General features: G+C 35.7%; 1 protein-coding gene and 1 long non-coding RNA gene across 2 annotated transcripts; one reads left to right on the forward strand and one right to left on the reverse strand.

The window, feature by feature from the left end:
- The first annotated feature begins 12917 nt into the window (after positions 1-12917).
- Positions 12918-17854, forward strand: LOC145805965 (uncharacterized). Its single transcript, XR_014348324.1, has 3 exons — positions 12918-13078; positions 15867-15931; positions 16721-17854. It is a non-coding gene; the product is annotated as an uncharacterized LOC145805965 (long non-coding RNA).
- Positions 17855-21019: 3165 nt separating this feature from the next.
- Positions 21020-22094, reverse strand: PDE334 (ATPase, F0 complex, subunit B/B', bacterial/chloroplast). The gene has a single exon (XM_028252991.2). It carries the CDS (start codon positions 21895-21897, stop codon positions 21241-21243), a length of 657 nt encoding a protein of 218 aa, XP_028108792.2. The 5' UTR covers positions 21898-22094; the 3' UTR covers positions 21020-21240.
- Between the last annotated feature and the right edge of the window lie 1154 nt (positions 22095-23248).

A 23248-nucleotide genomic window follows, 5' to 3' on the forward strand; every position in this document is an offset into this window, starting at 1 on the left:
TACCAATATTAGTTATGACATTATTATTGACCTCACTCATTATACAAATTACAAATACCAAAAACCTCTTAAATTATACCACATTATCAATTGATACACTAGTTAGTACACTAATTGGTGCATATAACATTATTCATTTGGATCACACCATCTATTTACCTTTTGCACATTTATTCATAATAAGTAAAAAAAGTCAATTTTTTTAACATTTCCCAAAACAACTCTTAGTTTGGTGAATTTCAACAAATAGATAAATAAGGTGATTTTAAGAGATATGTTGATTTTATTTTAGTACATAATTGTCATTTTAGATAAATTGTGTTCTTTTAACTCAAAGATATTAGAGTCAAAATATTCAAAAATGGACTTATGGCTTGAGTGTCATTTTTTTTGAACTTTGCGAGTGATTTATAATTTCAAAATTTATAAAGTAAAAATGATTTAAATAAATTGAAATTTTGATTATTTAATTTTTTTTTAAAAATGATTTTAGTATATATTTATTTTTCTATCGACAAAAAATAACTTTAACATTTAAATTATTAATTTTTAACTTCTCAAAAAGAGTAATTCTATTTACATAACCGAAAGAGTTCATTATATCATATGTTTTCAAAATTATTTTATTATACTTTTATTCCTTTTTAATATAATTATTTTTTTAAAAAAAAAAACTCTAACCTTAATTTCTCATTACAACTATCTTTTCACCATCATATCTACTAGCTACTACCCTTAAATGTCACCAATGACCCCATTTTCCATCCTCAGCGAGCCTCTTTGCAACTTTTGCCACCTCTAACTCCAAATCTTACCAGTTTTTCCCAACAGTGACCCCTTTTGTCACCCATCATCACCTCTACCCCATTGCGACCTAGCCATGCTGTTCACCTCTCTCCCATCGTGCTTCTCAAACCCTACCCCCATCACGAATCAGCCCTACTGTCTCTATCGCCGCAAACGAAAGAGAGAGAGATTTGAAAAAGAAAAAAAAAAGGAAAAGAAAAGGAAAATATGAAAAGGGATGCGTTGCTTAGATGTGACAAGGAGGGTAATCACCAGTGCAGGAGGGGCTAGGGTTGGAATTAATTAGACTCACTTTATTTCTTCAAAGTATCATAATCAACCACTTCCTTCCATTTGACATTTAAGGCCGCTAATATAATAATAGAATAATACATATTTAATATATATATATATATATATATATGTATCATTTGTGGTATTTGATATTATAAATATCATAACTAAATTAATTGTTCGAGTCCCCATTGCCTCTCAATGTAGCACCCTTGCATTCCCTTAGTCTGACTTGCTGAATCAAAGGCTGGGGAAGTCTTACTCAGGGTGGGGTCTGGCTAAACCCATGCCACCCTTTCTCTTCTTTTTTTCTACCAAAAAAAAAAAAAATTCAATCAATGAAAAAAATTAACAATTTTTGTTGTTCTATATCATACCGATTGACTGCATCAGTAAAATATTCAAACTTATCTAGTGATCCGTATATGTTATTGTGACAACCCTCATCTCTGATTAGTGTTAAACTATGATTGAGCAGGATAAGTAATTGATCGGACTGAAATTCTGAACTGATTGCATAAGTATGTTGCTTTAATTGCATTTCTATCTGTTTGCCATTAAATGATCTGTTCATGTTTTAAGTTTTGAACTGCGAATTGAAAGGCTTATCGGCGACCGATTCAGAAATTGATTGGTATTTTATGCTAATTAGAATTTATGTGATTTTATGGTAGATTTAATTTGAACTTGATTTTGAGTGAGTAAATTAGATTAAATAATGTTAAACTATTGAATCAAAACTAATTACACTTTTGCCATACTAGTGGGCCACTTTGTTGATACATGTCTAGAGCTCAGTTCATTTTTGTTACACCATTTCTTCATCCACTTAGAGACCCAAACCGTGAGAGAGAAGAGGGTAAGAGAAGAATTGAGTTCAACAAGAATTTGACTTGGAGAATTATGAGGAATTGAAGAGGACTTGCAAAATTGAGCTTCCATACCTTGAAATTCAAGACCTAGGTAGGATATTCATCCTTTGGTTTATGTATTTAAGTTGTTACTTGCATGGTCCATGGTAAATTGGTGATTAGAGTCTAGAATTGGCTCAAAGTGTTGTATTGAGTAGCTATAGTTGCATGCATGCCCATGTCATTGAGTTTTGAGGTCTTTTCTATGAAAATTTCTACATGCACGTTCATGTTTTTGTTATAGTCGATGAATTCACCATGATTTTAAGCTCAATCTTACATTTAGTCATGTTTTAGAGCATTGGAATTCATGTGAACTCATGCATGTTGAGTTCTTGCATTATTCTTGAAGTTCTTTGAAATTGTGTTCAATTAACTTACCCTTGGGCTTGATTTTACAAAATGATCTTTGAAACATGTTGTATTATGGGTTTCTAAATGTTTTCCAGAAAATTAGCCCAAAAGAATCGAGTTTGAAGCTTTTAAAGTTGAGTTTTGGGCTTGAGGATCCATCTGGAAATTCCGAATTTTGGATCCACGCTCAAGCGACGGACTTCACGCTCGAGCGTACACTCTGAGTACATGCACTTCCGCTCGAGCGTAGGAAGTCACTCTCGAGCGTGAAATGCATATGCCGAGAAGTTCATGTGTTTTGCAGTCCGCTCGAGTGAGAGAATTGACGCTCGAGCGAGGGTCTGAGTCTCACGCTCGAACGGAGGTCGAGTGTCCATCATGCGTGAAAATCGTGTTATGATGGTTCTAATACTTGGAACCAATACTGTATACTATTATGATGGCCATCAACTGACTGTTCGGTCTGTTAAGACCTACTGTATTGTTTTGCTATTAGATATACCACTTATAACTGCTATGGTTTCTAAATGACTGATATGACTGATTAATTACTGAAAGGACATTCATTCTTAACCTCTTTATACAATTGTTATTCACTGGGCTTTAGCTCACTGTTTATATCTATATGTAGGTGTCCAGGCACCGGACCGGAGCTAGGAGCGTCGAGTTAAGCTCCCGTTTTGTCAAGCCAATCTTTGTGCCTCACTCGAGGTTCCAAGCCTGTCCAAGCTAAGACTGCTTTTAGGGTGTTAGAGATTTCCCCATCTGTCTCTGTTTTGTAACAAATGTTAAGTTTTGACTGTACAGTTATGGCATAGGGATTTGGTCTCTAACCTGGATGTTTGTGTATATGATGAATGTATATATGTTCGATTATGAATGTGACTTGTTCATAAAAGTCTTTTTGCATTCAGAATTCCACAGCTCATTGGACATCTTTCATTTATTGTTTTGGCTTCCGCCAGCCCCTTACTCTGTATTACTGTCTTTACTATTAAGCAGGCCTTTGATAATCACGGATTATTGGCTGGTTACGATGCTAAATCCATAGGAGCAGGTTTGGGTCGTGACAGAGTGGTATCAGAGCGATACTAAAGCACGAGTTATACCGCACACACGTGTCCAAATGAGCTATAGGATGTCCTAGAAAAGTGAATAGGGCATTGCATGAGCATTGAAAAAGTGTGTGTGGCCATGACATGAATATATGTGCTAATGTGTTTGAGTAAGCAATTTCCTATGTTTATGATTACTGTGTTGCATATAGTGAAATGGACAATGCAAGGAATGCCGATGAAACGGAATCAGCTGATGCCAGAATGGCAAGGTTAGAAAGAACAGTTGAACTGTTGACCGAAGCTTTAAGACAACAACAGAACCAACAGCCCCCACCTCCTCCAGTACAACCCGAACAGAATGTTAATGATGATATCATTACTCTGACACAGAAGTTCAGCAAAATGAAACCACCATCATTCCAAAGAGGCCTTGAACCATTAAAGGCCAAAGCATGGGTTCTAGAAACTGAGAAATTATTTGAAGTGTTTCTGTGTTCGGAGGCACACAAGGTATTACTGGCTACCTTCACTTTACAAGAAGAAGCCAGACGGTGGTGGATACTCGTTCGTGACACCAACAATGCTATGACTTGGGCTCAATTTAAAGAAGCCTTCTTCGAAAAGTACTTCCCTCAGTGTGTCAAGGATCGAAAAGTAACGGAATTTGAGCAATTGAAACAGGGCACCATGTCAGTAGCGGAGTATGAATCTAAGTTCACTGAACTCGCCAGATATGCACCACACATGGTGGACACCGATTATAAAAAGGCCAGGAAGTTTGAATGCGGGCTCAATGTAGAAATACTTGATCGAATCAATGTCCTAAAGTTACTTAAATATGTGGATGTTCTTGACCGAGCAATAATAGCTGGATCGAATATCGAAGCATTAAAACAGACTGAAACACCCATGACCGAGTGGTGCAGTAAGAGACGGGGCTTCAAGTTTAAGAAAAGCCGGAACAATTCATTGAATAAAAAGCAGAACACAGGGTCAACAAACAGCTCTAGTCAGGGAAGTGGTTCCATACCACCCTGCTCTGAATGTGGGAAGAGGCATAAGGGAGTTTGCTATAAAATTTCTGGTGCTTGTTATAGGTGTGGCAAGGTGGGCCACATGGTCAAAGATTGCCCTTCCACGTCTCAAGGCAATAGTAAAGCTACAGCTAGTGCCGCAGCATCAACTGCTCCACCGAAACCCAATCCCAAAACTACTGGAAATGAGCCTTTAAGGCAAGGCCGGGTGTTTGCACTTGTACCGGGAGATGTGCAGAACACTGAGACAGTTGTGTCAGGTATACTCTCAATTTGTGCTCAAAATGCTTATGTTATGATTGATTCGGAGTCTACGCATTCATATGTCTCACATGCTTTTTCACGGAAATTAAATAGACCACTGGAACCCATGAACTATTTGTTAGCTGTATCTTCACCCGTTGGGGGGCCCATGACTTGTGCTTATATGTATCCTGCATGTGAGATTGTTGTTGGAGATGTATATTTATATTGACTTACTGCCTTTGAACATTGATCATTTTGATGTAATTTTAGGAATGGACTGGTTAACAAAATATCATGCTACCATAGACTATGTAACGAAACAAGTTGTTTTCCGTTCACCTGGTTTACCTGAATTTGTGTTTAGCAGAGTTGGAGTAGTACGTCCCCCATACCTGATTTCATCCATGAAAGCATTTAAACTAATTAGAAATGGGTGTAAAGGGTATCTATGTTGCATATTGACTGTACCTACTGATACTAAAGCTGATATGGATAGTATTCCTATAGTCAGAGAATTCCCAAATGTTTTTCCAGATGATTTGCTAGGGGATTTGATTGATAGGGAGATTGAGTTCACCATTGAAGTGTTACTGGGTACACAGCCAGTTTCCAAAGCTCCTTACAGAATGGCACCTACTGAATTGAAGGAATTAAAAGTTCAACTGCAAGAATTGCTGGATAAGAAGTTTATCAGGCCACGTACTTCACCGTGGGGCACACCAATTTTATTTGTGAAAAAGAAAGACGGCTCACTGAGACTCTGCATTGACTACCGCGAACTGAACAAGGTAACAGTGAAAAACAAATACCCATTACCTCGTATTGATGATTTATTTGACCAGTTACAGGGTGCCCAGGTTTTCTCAAAAATTGGCCTTAGGTTTGGATATCACCAGTTGAAGGTGAAAACAGAGGACATTAAAAAGACTGCCTTTCGAACGAGATACGGACATTATGAATTTCTTGTTATGCCTTTCGGAGTTACCAATGCGCCTGCCGCATTTATGGACCTTATGAATAGAATTTTTAAACCGTTCCTAGATGAATTTGTAGTTGTCTTCATAGATGGCATTTTAATTTATTCCAAAAGTAAAGAAGAACATGAACATCATTTGAGAATTGCCTTACAGACCTTAAGAGAACAGAAACTGTATGCAAAACTGACAAAGTGTGAATTCTGGCTTGATAATGTTATGTTTTTGGGACATGTGATTAGTAAGGATGGCATTACAGTTGACCCACAAAAAACCGAAGCAGTAATGAATTGGCCTAGACCAACAAATGTTACTGAAGTTCAGAGTTTCTTGGGCTTAGCTGGGTACTATAGAAGGTTTGTGAAAGATTTTTCCAAAATTACCTTACCATTGACCCAGTTGACTCAAAAGGGAATATCATTCGACTGGACCGATCAGAGAGAATCAGCTTTCCAAGAATTAAAGACTCGACTTGTGACTGCACCGGTTCTCACCTTACCCTCAGGTACGGATGGATTTACTATTTTTAGTGATGCTTCTTATAAGGGTTTGGGATGTGTATTGATGCAGAATGGTAGAGTTATTGCGTATGCTTCCCGACAACTAAGGCCACAATTTGAAACTTTCCATCCATCCGGGGAATACAAAAATGTACCAAGACTTGAAACTGAATTTCTGGTGGCCGGGAATGAAGAAAGAAATTGCCGAGTTTGTATCAAAATGCTTACATTGCCAATAAGTCAAAGCTAAACATCAACGACCTGCAGACTTACTTCAGCCCTTACCAATACCGGAGTGAAAATGCGAACATATTACTATGGATTTTATTGTTGGATTGCCTCGCTCCAGTAAAGGTATGGACTCAATTTGGGTTATTGTTGATAGATTGACTAAATCTGCTCACTTCTTACCTGTCACAACAATCTATAATGCGGACAAATTGGCTACAATTTATATTGATGAGATTGTTAGACTGCATAGAGTGCCTGTATCTATTGTTTCTGATAGGGATTCGAAGTTTACATCGAGATTTTGGCAAAGTCTTCAAACAGCAATGGGTACTGAATTGAAACTGAGTAGTGCCTACCATCCTCAGACAGATGGCCAGTTAGAAAGGACCATCCAGACTCTGGAGGATTTACTGCGTATGTGTGTTCTTGATTTCCAAGGAAATTGGGAAACTCATTTACCTTTAGCCGAGTTTGCCTACAACAATAGCTTTCACTCGAGCATTGGTATGGCGCCTTTCGAGGATTTATATGACAGGAAATGCCGATCTCCTATTTGCTGGGCAGAAATTGGAGATGGGCCTTTGCTTGGGCCCGAGATTGTACAGGAAACTACAGAAAAGGTGAAACTGATTCAGCAAAGATTGAAAACCGCACAAACCCGACAGAAAAGTTATGCGGATGTCCGGAGGCGAGACAGGGAATATGAAGTGGGTGATCATGTTTTTGTTAAAGTGACACCGATGAAGGGCCAGACCTGTTTTGGGGTCAAGGGTAAGCTGGCACCGAGGTATGTTGGGCCGTATGAGATCATTGAAAAGATTAATCCAGTGGCGTATCAAATAGCGCTTCCTCCTAAAATGGAGCATATGCATAATGTTTTCCATATTTCAATGTTGAGGGATTATCTTCAAGATCCCTTCCATGTTATTGAGCCTACCCGTGTAGTGCTAAGTGATGACTACACTTATGAAGAACGGCCTATTTAGATTGTAAACCGACGAATCAAGAAGTTGAGGAATAAGGAGATCCCATTAGTGAAAGTGGACTGGCAAAACCATGGTGGCATTTATGCCACTTGGGAAAGGGAAGATGATATGATGAGGAGATATCCTGAACTGTTCCCCCTGGATCTAGTATTCTTCCGTAATGAAAGTAATCCGAGTTTGGAGGACCAAACTCTTTTAAGGGGAGAAGACTGTGACAATCCTCATCTCTAATTAGTGTTAGACTGTGATTGAGCAGGATAAGTAATTGATCGAACTGAAATTCTGAACTGATTGCGTGAGTATGTTGCTTTAATTGCATTTCTATCTGTTTGCCATTAAATGATCTGTTCGTGTTTTAAGTTTCGAACTGCGAATTGAAAGGCTTATCGGCGACCGATTCAGAAATTGATTGGTATTTTATGCTAATTAGAATTTATGTGATTTTATGGTAGATTTAATTTGAACTTGATTTTGAGTGAGTAAATTAGATTAAATAATGTTAAACTATTGAATCAAAGCTAATTACACTTTTGCCATACTAGTGGGCCACTTTGTTGATACATGTCTGGAGCTTAGTTCATTTTTGTTACACCATTTCTTCATCCACTTAGAGACCCAACCGTGAGAGAGAAGAGGGTAAGAGAAGAATTGAGTTTAACAAGAATTTGACTTGGAGAATTAGGAGGAATTGAAGAGGACTTGCAAAATTGAGCTTCCATACCTTGAAATTCAAGACCTAGGTAGGATATTCATCCTTTGGTTTATGTATTTAAGTTGTTACTTGCATGGTCCATGGTAAATTGGTGATTAGAGTCTAGAATTAGCTCAAAGTGTTGTATTGAGTAGCTATGGTTGCATGCATGTCCATGTCATTGAGTTTTGAGGTCTTTTCTATGAAAATTTCTACATGCATGTTCATGTTTTTGTTATAGTCCATGAATTCACCATGATTTTGAGCTCAATCTTACATTTAGTCATGTTTTAAAGCATTGGAATTCATGTGAACTCATGCATGTTGAGTTCTTGCATTATTCTTGAAGTTCTTTGAAATTGTGTTCAATTAACTTACCCTTGGGCTTGATTTTACAAAATGATCTTTGAAACATGTTGTATTATGGGTTTCTAAATGTTTTCTAGAAAATTAGCCTAAAAGAATCGAGTTTGAAGCTTTTAAAGTTGAGTTTTGTGCTTGAGGATCCATCTGGAAATTCCAGATTTTGGATCCACGCTCGAGCGAAGGACTTCACGCTCGAGCGTACACTATGAGTACATGCACTTCCGCTCGAGCGTAGGAAGTCACGCTCGAGCGTGAAATGCATATGCCGAGAAGTTCATGTGTTTTGCAGTCCGCTCGAGTGAGAGAATTGACGCTCGAGCGAGGGTCTGAGTCTCATGCTCGAGCGGAGGTCGAGCGTCCATCATGCGTGAAAATCATGCATCCAGTACTTTTTCATGTGTTTGCAGTCCGAGCAAGGAAAGTCACGCTCGAGTGGAGCTCCTTTGTCTATATGTCCGCTTGAGCGTAGAAAGCCACACTCGAGCGAGACCCCTGTTTCAGCAAAATCTTGAAAAGTGTTTTAAAGTACATCTTTACATCCTCATTCCATCCTAGGCATTCCTAGGCCGAGTTTAAGGCATCTTAATGAGGATAATGTTATAGAACCACACCAAGTCAAGTTAAGGGGCCAAGTTATTAATCCCTAGTGTGTAATTTAGTGTGTGTTCGTTTTGTTACTGTGTAAGGTTGGCATCCGAGGACGCTCATTAACCTGTCTGTAACCCAGTGCTCTGTGAGTAACAATGTTGTAAAGATATGTTCAATTATGATTATTTCTAAACGATCAATCGTACTGCTTTCTGAAGTAATACTGTTTACTAAATGAATGCATGTCCTATTTATGAACTGTACTCGTGGCATCCATAGCAACTTACTGTTACTGTACTGCTACTGTCACAGAGATCTCTGTCGGTTCTAATACTTGGAACCAATACTGTATACTGTTATGATGGCTATCAACTGACTGTTCGGTCTGTTAAGACCTACTGTACTATTTTGCTATTGGATGTACCACTTATAATTGCTATGGTTTCTACATGACTGATATGACTGATTAATTACTAAAAGGACATTCATTCTAAACCTCTTTACACAGCTGTTATTCACTGGGCTTTAGCTCACTGTCTATATCTATATGTAGGTGTCCAAGCACCGGACCGGAGCTAGAAGCGTCGAGTTAAGCTCCTGTTTTGTCAAGCCAACCTTTGTGCCTGACTCGAGGTTCCAAGCCTGTCCAAGCTAAGGCTGCTTTTGGGGTGTTAGAGATTCCCCCTTCTGTCTCCGTTTTGTAACAAATGTTTAGTCTTGACTGTACAGTTATGGCATAGGGATTTGGTCCCTAACCTGGATATTTGTGTATATGATGAATGTATATATGTTCAATTATGAATGTGACTTGTTCATAAAAGTCTTTTTGCATTCAGAATTCCACAGCTCATTGGACATCTTTCATTTACTGTTTTGGCTTCCGCCAGCCCCTTACTCTATATTACTGTCTTTACTGTTAAGCAGGCCTTTGGTAATCACGGATTACTGGCCGGTTACGATGCTAAACCCATAGGGGCGGGTTTGTGTCGTGACAGTTATACATGTCATCAATGATTGTTGGTATGTTAGAATAGTAGAGAGAGAGAGAGAGAGAGAGGAAATAATATGTATTGTAATCAAGGAATTGTATTGAATAGAAGGCCTGTATATATAGGTCCTACTAGAAATCTAACTATGAGAAATAGTATCCTATAAGAGACCTTATAGACCTAACTATGGCAATACCTAATATATCTAAGAAATCAATACCTAATATATGTATGAATATATACCATATATACATTAAAATCCCCCCTCAAACTCAAGGAGAATAAACATCTTGAGTTTGGAGAGAGAAACTAAGGCCTCGTTTGGGAACAAGCTAATTTAGTAACTTGCTAATTTAGTAACTTTTTGACTATTTGGCTAAAATATGAGCTAAAAAAAACTAGTATGTTTGGGATGACTTTTTGACTTTTTACGAAAAGATGTGCAAAAAGTAGAGAGAAAAGAGAATCTTTGACTTTTTGATATAGGTTGTTGGATTTTTGGCTAATTTAGTAACTTTTTAGCTTTTTAGCTAAAAGAGAGGGTTCCCAAATGAGGCCTAAAACATGAAATAAAACTAAATAAAATAAGAGATAAATAGATTGCAAAATCCGAACAAGAGCGCAAGGGCGCTTGAAATAGATCATAGGCTGGAACTAAAGTCGGGAAACAGTTTATGGTCGTGTCGGACCATTGTAGGAACTAGCTGAAACAAATGCCAAGACAATTTAAGGTCGTGTCGAACCGATATAGAAATTGGCTAGAACTAATACCGAGAGACAATTTATGGTCGTGTTAAACCATTGTAGGAACTGGCTAAAACTAATGCCAGGATAGTTTAAGGCTATGTTGGACTGTTGGAGAAACTGGCTGGAACTAATGCCGGGATAGTTTAAAGTCATGTCGAACCGTTGTAGGAGCTAACCAGAATCAATGTTAGGACAGTTTAAGGTCATGCCGGATCGATGTAGAGAACTGGATGTTGAACCAGCAAGCGTGGCAGACACATAACTTATGACGTGGTGCTGAACGATGATGACAACAGATGACTGAGTGTGCCAGAGGGCGGCTTGGATTGTGCGCCAAAGGGCGCGGCTTGGGTTGTGCGCCAGAGGGGGCAGCTTGGATTGTGCACCAGAGGGGGCAACTTGGATTGTGCGCCAGAAAAGGCAGCTTGCGTGGTGCATCAAAGGGGGCGGCTTGGGTGGTGCGCCGAAGGAGGCGGCTTGGGTAGTTTGCATAGTATATAACCATACTCACAATGATATAGGTATAATACCCCCCTCCAGCTCAAATAGTTTTGAAGATAAAAACCTATTTGAGGTTGAAACAAAGAGAAAGACAAAATAGAGTAGTAGTACCCAAAAAAAAATATAATAGAAATATTTAGAATAGAAATATACACCATACATACATTAATAGTATGCAAACGAATTTAATGAGGCCATTCGAAGAACTGGGGCACGAAAAGAATCCTCATAGTCCACAAATTATTCTCCATCAAACGATTTCTAGAAAACTTAACTTTTCTTTGAAACCCAAGCGTCTCCACCACCTAATGAATTAAAAATTTTAATCATTTGAATATTTGGACTAAATTAAGTAATGTTATACATTGACAAATCTACTTCACTAGTTGCCCAAAAATGAATAATGAAAAGTTGCACTAGGGTAGATTGCACAGAATAGAGAGAGATGTGGGGCCTACAAAACTCTTCGGCTCACACTTCGCTCTATGCTTTGTACAAACTTTCTATGAATTAGATTCTTTTTAAACTAATTTATTCCTAATAATAGACAACAAAAAAATAATATTAGGGCTCTCATTAATAAATAAGCGTAGAACTTACCCTCGTTTTGTTTGGATAAAAAATATTTTTTTATATTTGTTAGTAGTAATGGAACGAAGATAGACGTGGAGGTAGTAGTATGGTGATGGGGCAACGGCAGCAGTGATGGCGACGATAATAGTGATGGTGGTGGTGACTATGGTGATGGTGGTGTGATGATGGTGGCATAGTGGTGAGGCGACAGTGATAGTAACAGTGACCAGAGTAATGGTGGAGGTATGAGCGGTGGTGGTGGTGTGAAGACATTGATAAAATTTTAGTCCGAGAAACTTTTAAAGTAAAAAATATTTTCTGCTCAAATAGGTTTGTTTTTCATTAACCATTAAAAATATTTTTCGTTGACTTTCGTTTTTCATTGTACTAAACATAAAAAATATTTTTGTTTTTCATTGAAAATATAAAAATATTTTTCGCCCAAACAATCGAAATGTTATTATCTTTGTATTTTGATGGTAAGAAATTTTGTAAATATTTGTTTATGCTTATCATTTTCTTGATCATAATCATCATCATCTTTGATCCATTGAAGTAACCATTTGTGTCAGAGTAAAGCTTAATTTGATAATTCTTGGACTTCTTGCTGGTGTATTGATTGCACTAGATTGTAATCTAAGTTTTGTAATTTACACAAAAGAGAAAAAGAAAGGGCGGAGAAATAGGCCAATGGATCAAATAATGAACATTTTATGTTTAGTTAGTTTTCAATGGCTGGCCAAATATAGCTAGCATAAGAGACAGAAATCTATATAATAAGGGAAGAAGGTTTTTGAATATTTGATGGGACTTCTGTTTATTTGTCAAAGTATGAACCGTTAGATTGGTTCAATCCCATGGTTGAAAATGTTTCCCTCACTTGGACATTTCAATGGTTCAGGTTTTTTTGGGTGAATATCAAATGGTTGAGATCAGTTTCCCTTTTAGCTTTTAGATTTTCACATATTTACACAGACATCTTCTCTCTCTCTCTCTCTCTCTCTCTCTCTCTCTCTCTCTCTCTCTCTCTCACTCATTTTGATTTCAAAATCATTTGAAGCTCCGCTCTCTCACACCTCTTCCTCTTCATCTTTCTCTTCCTCTTCCCACCACATATCTTCCTCTTTCCACCAAGCTTTCTCTCTCCGGTGGTGATTAGCTCTAACAGAATATAGCCTCGGTGGTGATATCCGGAATATAGCTCCATCTGCCTCAATCTCTGTCTCCTCTCTTCCTACACAACTCCAAGGTAGAAAGCTATCCTCCATGTTGTTTGTTGTTGTTTTTTTTAGGTGGTGTAAGAATCTAGGGTTTCCCCCCTCTTCTATTTCCGGAATATTGCTCCATCTGCCTCAATAGGGGTGGAAGAATCTAGGGTTTCTCCCCCTTCTATTTGGGTTTTGAAAATAGGGGTGGAAGTTGTAATGATTAACCCTAATGAAATCTAGAAAACCTAATATGTTGTTCTAGAATTGGGTATTATGAATTTCTTTTGTATACATAAAATTGGTTTAAAGTTGTATGTAAATGCTAGGTTTTGAATTTCTAGAATTTGTATACTCAACTTCTGTTTCAGTTGGTCGCTCTGTGTTTTCGTCCTCTGTACAAAACCCAAAAAGGAAAAGAATTTAAAGAGAAAAAACAAAGACAACCCATTTTTTGCTGATTACCAAACGGAGGTTCGGACTCAGTCGTATTGCTCCTTTTTATATTTCTTTTAAATTTTTTATTTCATGTTGTTGATTATTAGTTGAACATTGAAAAAGCTTTTACACCCTCTGTTTGTTCCAACAGAAAGTAGTAGTTGCTAGAAAAAAACCCAATTCTTTGGATGGTTGCTTTTATCAGTTCTTCATATTTCTTCTATTACTTCAATTGGGTATGTGGGAATTTGAGTTTTCTTGGAATATTTTTTTCTGGGTATACTTTGATTATTATGCATTCATGAGGAGGTAAAAATTAAATCAATATAATCAAGGGTTTAGATCCAGAGGCTTCAATTGTTTATGGGTCATTTACATTGGGCTCCATAGTAAAACGCACAAAACTGATGACAATGTTGAGATTGTTAAGAGTGAACACATTTAAGGTTAATTGTGAAATTGATTTTTGATTTGCCATAACAACTACTGTTTGAACAACAACATGAATTGTGATTACTATTCCTGAAAATTAGATTGGAATTGGAATCAGCTTTTCATCAAACAATGCTCTGCATTTTGTGGATGTATGTAGATAATTACAATTTTTTTCGTTAATCATTTTTGAAAGAAAATTAAATTTTTACGAATTTACATAGTAAATATTTTTATAAAAATACGTAATTTTAATATAAATTCATATACTTACATAAATTTTTATGAATTTATTCATTCTTACTTATATAAATTTATAAAAATTTACGTAATTTTATATAAAATTACATATAAATGTATTACACAAAGAAATATTTCCTCATTTTGAATTGTAGGGTGCTTGGAACCATGGTAAAAGTCATAATTTTTTTTAACTTTTATTAAAATTATATCAAAAACATTAATTTTTAGTCGGTCTTGCGGACACAAATTTAAAAATTCCAAAAAATAAACTATTAAGAAATTCAATTACTTTGAATTTTTTTTTTTTTTGGGCCTTTCTAGACTTCTTTTCAAACTTTTTTTTTTAAAAAAATTATTTTTTCAATCCATCTAATCCAATAAAATTCAAAATCCTAAAGCTTATTTACATTTTTCTTTAAATTCAGTAACGACACAAAATAAGTCCAAAAAAAAGAAGAAGAAAAAAATCTTATAAAATGCTAAAGACAGCCATGAGGCTGTAAATAGTGTTGACGTGTGTAAAACTTGAATGTACCATGGCTTTGCTCTTCTTCTGCTCTATCCTGTTCATCGGTCCTAATTTCCCTTTTCATTGGAGGCCGTAATGACGACGATGACCCTACTCTTCTTCCAAGATTTATAGAGAGTTTGTGCTATTATTAGAGGAGAGAGAGAGTGAGAGAGAGGGATTGATATTTATAAACAAAAAAAACTATACATATATATGTATCTATTTTTATATATTAAATAGGGAATTTTAGAGGGAGAAATGTTGGGTCTGGAGCGGTAGCTAATATGGAGAAGGATTTTGATTCAATGCTAAGGATTGAGAGCAATTCTTCCAATGGAGGGAACATATCCAGATCTAAGAGTTTGAGATTTATGCATGTATATAATCATAGATTATGTATACGTATAGATGTTAGAATTTCTCTTTCTTTATTTTATTACACGTAACTTCTTGGAAATCACCATTTTTACCTAACATGAGTAGATGATACAGATGGAAATCACCATTCTTGGAAATCACCATTTTGAGAATTGTTTAGTACTGATTTATTTTAATAACACCATTTTGAGAATTGTTTAGTAGTGATTTATTAGTAACACCATTTTTACCTACCTTCTTGGAAATTACCATTTTGAGCTTCTCGCGAGGTTGTTTTTCTTTTTGATTATTTGTTTTTATTGATTGATTAATAACATATTTTGTATAAGCTAATTTTTTATTATTATTAATAGTTAGTATAGAGTACGTGTGTGCTCAAATTGTGAGATGGGTTTTTATATTTGGTTAAACATTCTAGAGAGTAATTGAGGGAGTTATTGACTTCTTTCAGTTAGCAATGGGTTTAGTTCTGAGTTTTTGAATTTTGCTTCGAAGCTCTTGCAGGTTTGATGATCTTCACAATCTTCTCTTTGTTATGTTTCTTTTTCATTTTTTATTTATGTAGGTTTCAATTTATTTGGATTGGAGTTTCTAAACCTTAAACTAATATGTATTTGTTTTTCTTCGGCCTCATATAATTTATTTAGCAATGGGTTTGCTTTTCCTTAAATGGGTTTTGTTAGCAATGGGTTTGATTCTCAAATATATATCAGTTAGCAATGGGTTTTGTTTTTCTTTGGATCACCTATAATTTATTTGGATTGGTGTTTCTAAACCTTAAACCTTAAACTAATTGTGAGATGGGTTTTTGTTTTTCTACTGCACTGAAGGAAAAGCAGCAGCAGCAGCAGCAGATGCCCAGCTTTTTGGCCTCCTCTCCAATCTCCTCCAGCAGGTATGATTCCTGACATATATAATATCCTTATCTATGTATTTGTACCGTTTTTGTTTGGTAGATATGAAACTATAGAAGTGGCAAAACATGTGTAATGATTAAGTTCTAATTATTTCTCAATCTTTGATGAGATCTGTCATCTTGGTATTTGAATTTGATAGATTAGGTGATCTGGGTTTTCTCTTTTATTTATCATTGAGTTGGGTTTCAATTGTTAGGGTTAGATTCTCATTCTCAATGTTCCTTTTGCTGCCATTTTATTGTTATAATCCAGAGGCTTCAATGTTATTTTACATTGTTTATGGTTCATTTACATTGGGCTCCATACTGTTATTATTAGAATTCCATTCTCCCAAACCCACAATTTTATTAATTAAACTCAACTCATCTCAATCTAATACATTTCATCCAAGCACCAAGAACTACATTAGTTTTTGAACTGGTTGTGGTGACCATTGAGTGTAGAACACCATTTAATGTACACTGGTTAGTTTTTATTTTGTTGTACACTGGTTAGTTTTTCCAATTTTCTGTACAACACCATTGACTGTTTTTTTATTACCACTGCTAGTTTTTTAGTTTGTTGTACACGGGTGATCCTCCTGTTGTTATCATAGCAACCGCAAACCTATGGTGATCCTCCTGTTAAAATTAGAATTGGGTTATTGGGTTTTGATTAAAATTAGAATTTTCTTTGATTAGAATTAGAATTAGAATTATTTGATTCAATTTCAGTTTTTCTGTTATTGGGTTTTGTGAATTTTCTTTTTGTCCGATGCTGCTCTCCAGTTCTCCAGTCCTCGATTTTTGCATCTCGAACTTTGCTCGCAAGGTAACCTTCATCATCTTCTGAATTTTTTGGATCTATCTTTGCGCCTTCTTCCAAGGTATTCATTCCATTTTCCCACCACTTCGAATTGTGTTGATTGTGGACATTTGACGAGTTTTTTGCATTTTCTTTGAATTATTTGATTCAATTTTAGTTTCTTTGCATTTTCTCTGAATTTTTTTAATGGGCATTAGTTTTTTTGTTTCAATGGGTTCAAGGTTCTAAGACAAATTAGATCTAATTTGATATAAATGGTGTTTTTTTTTAATATAGAAACTGGGCAAACCCTTTTTCCATTGGATTGATAATAGTTTATTACTTGAGTCTTTCCGCTCACAATTAATTGGAATAAGTTTTTTTTTTTTTTGTGTCTTTTTATAAAAAAGACAAACTAATTTCATGACTCAGAAATTTTACCAAGTTTTTCTACTAAACTACCAACTAAATTAAGCCTTAGAAAACATAGGCTTGCACCCTCTTTACAATTGGTTTTGACAGACTGTCTGTGAGTCCTTCATATTGGTTTGAAATTTTAGGAAATTACGAGACATGAGCATCTTGAAGGAGTTGGAAAAATTTGTTCTTTACCTGCTCACAAAACTTTTGCTTTATTGTTGAATATAAACTGTGTTCACACCAATTGTTTTCAGTTCTCCTTGCAATATCTGTTCCATAAATGAAAAATAATACATGGAAGTGAAAGGTATGCATTCCTTTTAAGCACTAAATTGTACAGATTCAGTCAGTTTGTCTGTTTTTTTTTTTTTTTTTTGCCAGCAAATAACAACCACTTTCTATAATAGGAATGCACTTACAAATACTTGGTAGCATGGGATTTGTTACATTTGAGAGGGACACAAATGCCTTGAGAGCCAGAAAAGTATTGATACCTAGAATAATAAACTCTAATTCCCTCTCAAAACAAGAATGAAATCAGAATCCAGAAAAGCCCATAGTGTTGCAATAAAAAATAAAGAATAAAAAGACATCCAAAGGGATTGCCCCCATTTTGGTCTAATAATAACCCAAACCCCTGCACCATCAATGGGGGCAATTTTGGCCACATTATTCTCCAAAATTGATGGGACTAAACTGATATAATAAATGGCTTTGGATTTTTGGAAGAAAATAAATGGGGTTTTTTAAGTTGTATTGATTTGTAAATGATGGGAGAATTAAGTTAGTTAGAGTTTGTTGTTGAATTACCAAGCGAAGGGTTTGCTTTTTGAATTTTATTTTATTAAATTTTTTCTTAAGAACACGTCTTTCTTAAATTCCCTCTAACCTTATGTGATCAATTAAAGGAAGTTCCAAAAAGAAAGATTCGAAAAAAAATAAAATCCAAAGAAAATATTGATTGATTTTTATAAATTAATATTTTTATCAATCATTAATTTGTATTTGTGTTGATAATGTGTTGTGTTTGTTCGTACTGTTTGCATTGGGTAACCAATTATTATTTTGCAACAATGTATGTGTTTGGTTTGAATTGGGTAGTCTCTTTTAATTATTATATTGGCTTTTTTTCTATTTTACAGGTGGATGAATACTACAAGCGAATGATAATATTGACTACCTTTTTACAAGTCTACATTTCTTCAGGTTCAAGTTTTTCTTATCTCTCTAATGATTTTGTATTTATTGTTGTATAAACCAAACGTGCACTTCTTTGATTGATGAGTGTTGAAAGAGGGGCAATCTCGAGTGAGCAACAATCTCGAGGGCAGAATTTACGCTATTTTTGGTTTTATCGTTGACAAACTTTGAAAATGATTGACGTTGTAGAAACTTATACAGATTTGGTTTGGTTTGAGAGGTAAACATTTGAAGGTGTTTGTAATTTAGATTTTGATCAAGAATACTATTTTCGTATTGGCATGGTGTGCTCCAAAGGGAGAACACCATTTTGTTGTTCCTTTTATTTTAAGTTGTGTTTATAATAAAGGGGATCCCCTTGCTCAAATGTATGTTATCTATTCATTTTTTTTATGTCATGGTAAAACAGATTAGGTATGCTTGATTCTCAGTGTTCCTAGCTTAGGAGAGAATGACATATGAAAATTATTCAAAAAAAATATTATTTACACCGTGCCTTTAGGCACGAGCATACACTAGTACATAGTTATTTGGAGAAGTAATGTTAAGAATCTCAAATGTTTTATTTATATTTTTACTAAATGTCTTATATGGATGTGGGAGAGCTCGTTGAAAGTGCAAAAAGTTAGAATGACCAACTATTTTACTTAAGAACATCTCCAACAATTTAGGCGTCGTTTGGGAACCTGAGGTTCAGGCTATTATAGCCTAAAATGAGAAATAAGCAAAAAAAGGCCCTGTTCACAGTTTTTCAAAAAAAAAAATAGGCTGCAACCCGGACAGTGTAGGCTGTCACAGCCTGAAAACATCATTTCAACGACTAAATTACCATTTTACCCCTTTATATCAATTTAAAAATAATTTTAGGGACAAATTTGTCATTTTAAAATCAAACATAATTTCAACACACTTTTCCATACAACAACTCAACTAAAAATTCATCTCATCTTCCCAAACACAAAAACTAAAATAGCCAATTAAAATAGCCAAAAAGCCTCTAAAATAGCCACTTCCCAAACGAGGCCATAATAATTAAATGTCAAAATGCTATATTTTAGCAATAATGCAAATGCAATTTTCTCTATTATTCTTACAAAATTGTCAAATAGAAATGCTTTATAGCTCAACAATGCAATTGTGCCACAATGCTAAAATATAGCAATATTTTTCGCTAGTCATTGGAGAGATGGAGCTTCATGCTATTTTTTGACAGTAGGAAGTCTTTTACCAAACTATTGGACAAGCTCTAACCTAATATTGAAATTGCTCTCAAGTAAGAAAAAATTGCATTCAGTGGATATACAACAAATACTATACATTTCAAGCAATGGAAATGCTATGAATAAAGGCTTGTTTAAATGAAGTAAGGTCACTTAACTATGTTAACTATGTTCTGCTTCTCACTTTGGATATGTTACTTGTTCTGTTTGTCTTTTGGTGCTGTTGGTTGTTCTTCTTTGCTTATTCACTCTTCTTGTTATGTACTTCACACTCTTATTATGCTCTCTTCATGTTGTATGTACTTCGTACTCTTCTATACTTTAATCAAGGTTTATTCCTTTGAAGACATCCAATAAAATTGAAATGATAATGCCATAAGCAACTTTGGCTGCCATTATTGATTTCTTGGTCATATTTTGCACCCAATAAGCTTGAAAACATTCAAGATTCACTATATTTAATCTTTATCAGGTGAACAATTTTGTCCAGAAACTACAATCCTCTAGGTGATGGTATACACAAGCAAATCAAGGCTGCACCTGATGCAGTGCCTGCAGATGCACAGAGCGAGCACCGCGGCACAAAGCAAACATAAAATAACTGGCTACAAAATGAAGCAAAACATGCAAGGACTAGCAACAAAATGAAGCAAACTTACAAAAGCCTAGCAACAAACATTCTAAATTAGTTATGCTCAAAATCAAGCTTCTTATGCATAATTCAATATCTTATCTTAGCAAGAAAAAAACAAAAGAACAAAGAAAGAAAACTAATATCCATTTGTGAATGTTGCCCATGGGTGGGTTTAGGTTGTGTTGTGAGTTATGTTTTAGCCATCAACCTCTGTACATACCATGGTGCAAACAATACACAATCAAACATAAATATCGTAGTTGGATAATTTACAAAAATAAAATGAAATGGACTCACTATTTGGACTTCTTGAGAACAATTAATAATTCGAAGTTACACGATAACCAACCAAAATCAAATCAAATTAAGTCTTGTGTCCCAATCAAGTGAAGTTAGTCATGTGAATCTTTTTTCGCTTTTCAACGCAATCAAGGGTATATGCCAGGTTAGACTAAATGAATTCATATCTTTTTTTCACTTACACGCATATTCATATTGAGATTCATGTTCATACGAGATTTTATGAGAACTTTTACGTGTTGACTGTGAGGCTACCTTAAACACAATCCTCCTTTATAAACAATAAGCCCAACGTAGGCAAAGTTCGAAATTAAACAATAACTAATTTGAAAAGAAAAGAAAAATCAAATACAGCAACCATCATGGGTACGCGAGAACCTTATCCACTGGATACAACATTTTGTATATAGTCCATACATATAATGCTATACAAACTGCTCCATTATTGCATGACACATCAATTAATATAAAAAATTTAAAAAATTGTAAAATATGTTAGTTGCATAACATTTTCCATAACATTTTCCATATATATAAACAATGAGAAATGGAGACACACAAATGGGCAGAATCCAAGTATTTCACAATTATGTAATCTTGATTACACATGAAAGCAATTCAAGAAGACAAAAATTAAAAACCCATCTTCTTCTTCTTTTTCTTTTTTTTTGGATCTATAACAATAGACATTTTAAAAAAAAAAAAAAAAAGAGAGAGAGAATTGGGGGTTTTAGATAGGGAGGACCTTCTTGACAATCTCATCACTGAGGGCAGCAATCTGAGAATCAAGAGACTTAATAGTCTCCTCCTTCTGCTTCTCCAAGCTTGCCAGAGCCTCCTGAAGCTCCGCCTCCAACTTCTTCCTCTCCTCCGCCAGCTTCTGCTCCACCTCCATCGTCGTCTCTTTCTTCATCTTGTTCAGCGCCGCCGATATCTCCGCCCTCGCCGCCCTCATCACGGCAGCCGCCTGCTCCTCCAGCTGTTTCACCTCCGCCGACGTGTCCTTCACGCTTCCCAGCTTCTCCTTGATGGCCGCGTCACGCTGGTCCATGAAATTCCCAAGAGGAGTGTAATACACCTTGTCGAGCGCAAACATCAGGAACAGGAACTCCGCCATCATGATTGGGAGGGTTAGGTCGAAGTCGAAGAGGGCCGCCTTCTCGATCACTTCGGCCAAGGAGGGAGGTGCGGCGGCGAGAGAGGCGGCGATAATGGCGGTCATGGATTTGAGGGAGGTCGAATTTGTGAGGGATTTGAGTTGGGTTTTGGGGAATTTGGGGAGGGAGTTTTGGGGAAGTTGGAGTCTGGGTTTTTGGGGGAGGAAGGGGGAGGAATAAGAGGAGGAGGGGATTAGGGTTTTGGAGGAGGCCATGATCATGTTGGCCATGGCTAATTTGTTTGCGTTTGTATTTGTATTATTGCAATGGAGGGGAGGTAGTAGGAGTTGTCTGGTTTGTGAGTGAATTTTGGGGGGAAAGAGAGTGGAGTGATTATTGATGAGGGAGGAAGGGAGGGGACACTATCAATACCTATCTCATTCTGTGCCACACAAAGTGATTTGAAGTTGTGATCATACAAAACCATTGGAGGGACTTGACTTGGAGAGTGGCTCTATTTTTTTAAAAAATAAAAAAAATAAATAATAAATAAATAATAAAAAATAAAATTCCTGATGATTATTGATAGTCGGATAAAACAAACAAATCAAGGGTGCGACAATGCAATTTTAAAGTTAAATGAGGGGTGTGAAATAAATTAATAAATGTATTGTAAGCTTTCATTTATTTATATGAGAGGAAAAATTCATGTTGGGAAAATAAAGGATAACTTCTCTAATAGCATCTCTAATTGTTTATCAAATTTTTTACTAAATTTCAGTTAAAAAAGACTCATTTTCTCATTTTGATACAGACTGCTCCAACGGTGGGCATCAAAACAGGGGTCGACCGGCCGGTGGACCGGTAAGGCATATATTTTTTTTTTACCTCTTTGAACCTTTTGACCTGTTTGAACCAAAATTTTTGTAAGGGAACCGGTGGACCGATTGGTCAACCGGCTGGTCGACCCGTTGGTCTCCCCAACGATCACGCACAGTGAAATGGTGAAAGCTGCTGCCTGTTCTCACTTTGATGAATTTTTTGGTGAATTCTCAATTTGATACCGATTTGGTGCAACCGTTGAAGTACCAAACAGTGACTTTTTTACCAAAATTCAAATTTGATGTCAAGTTTAGTGAATCATTGGAGATGGTCTAATATTGTTACGTATTTAACTTTGATATTATTTACATAAGGATAAATTATCAATACGTCATAATAGTTGGACTTAATTTCAATCAAGTCCTATTGAAAATAAGTTTTGATATAATTGTCGTTAAAAAAAATTTTTTGCGACAATTTTTTATATTTGTCGTTAAAAAGTGACAATTAGTGACTTTTTTTGATAATATTTATAAAATATCGTTAAAACTTACAATTAGTGACTTTTTTATGATAAATTTTTTCTATAGGGCCTATTAGACAATAAGTTTACTTATTAAGACTTGCACGTAAGTACCCCTTTATATGAAGTGATTGTCGTTTTATATTGTCTTTCAAATGTGTTTCTTATCATATTGTGGCATTTTTTTTTTTTTGTCTACTTGTAAAAGGTAATTTAAGGCCTCGTTTGAGAACAGACTTTTTTAGTAACATTTTGATTTTTTGACTAAAATATGATGTAAAAAAAACTAGTATGTT

Source organism: Camellia sinensis, chromosome 13 (genome assembly GCF_055761805.1).
Source record: "Camellia sinensis isolate YWXY chromosome 13, ASM5576180v1, whole genome shotgun sequence".
Taxonomy (NCBI): Eukaryota; Viridiplantae; Streptophyta; class Magnoliopsida; order Ericales; family Theaceae; genus Camellia; species Camellia sinensis.

What these genes read in the sequence shown, in the direction of transcription:
- PDE334 (XM_028252991.2), bottom strand. Translation starts at nt 21,897, where the DNA reads ATGGCCAACATGATCATGGCCTCCTCCAAAACCCTAATCCCCTCCTCC.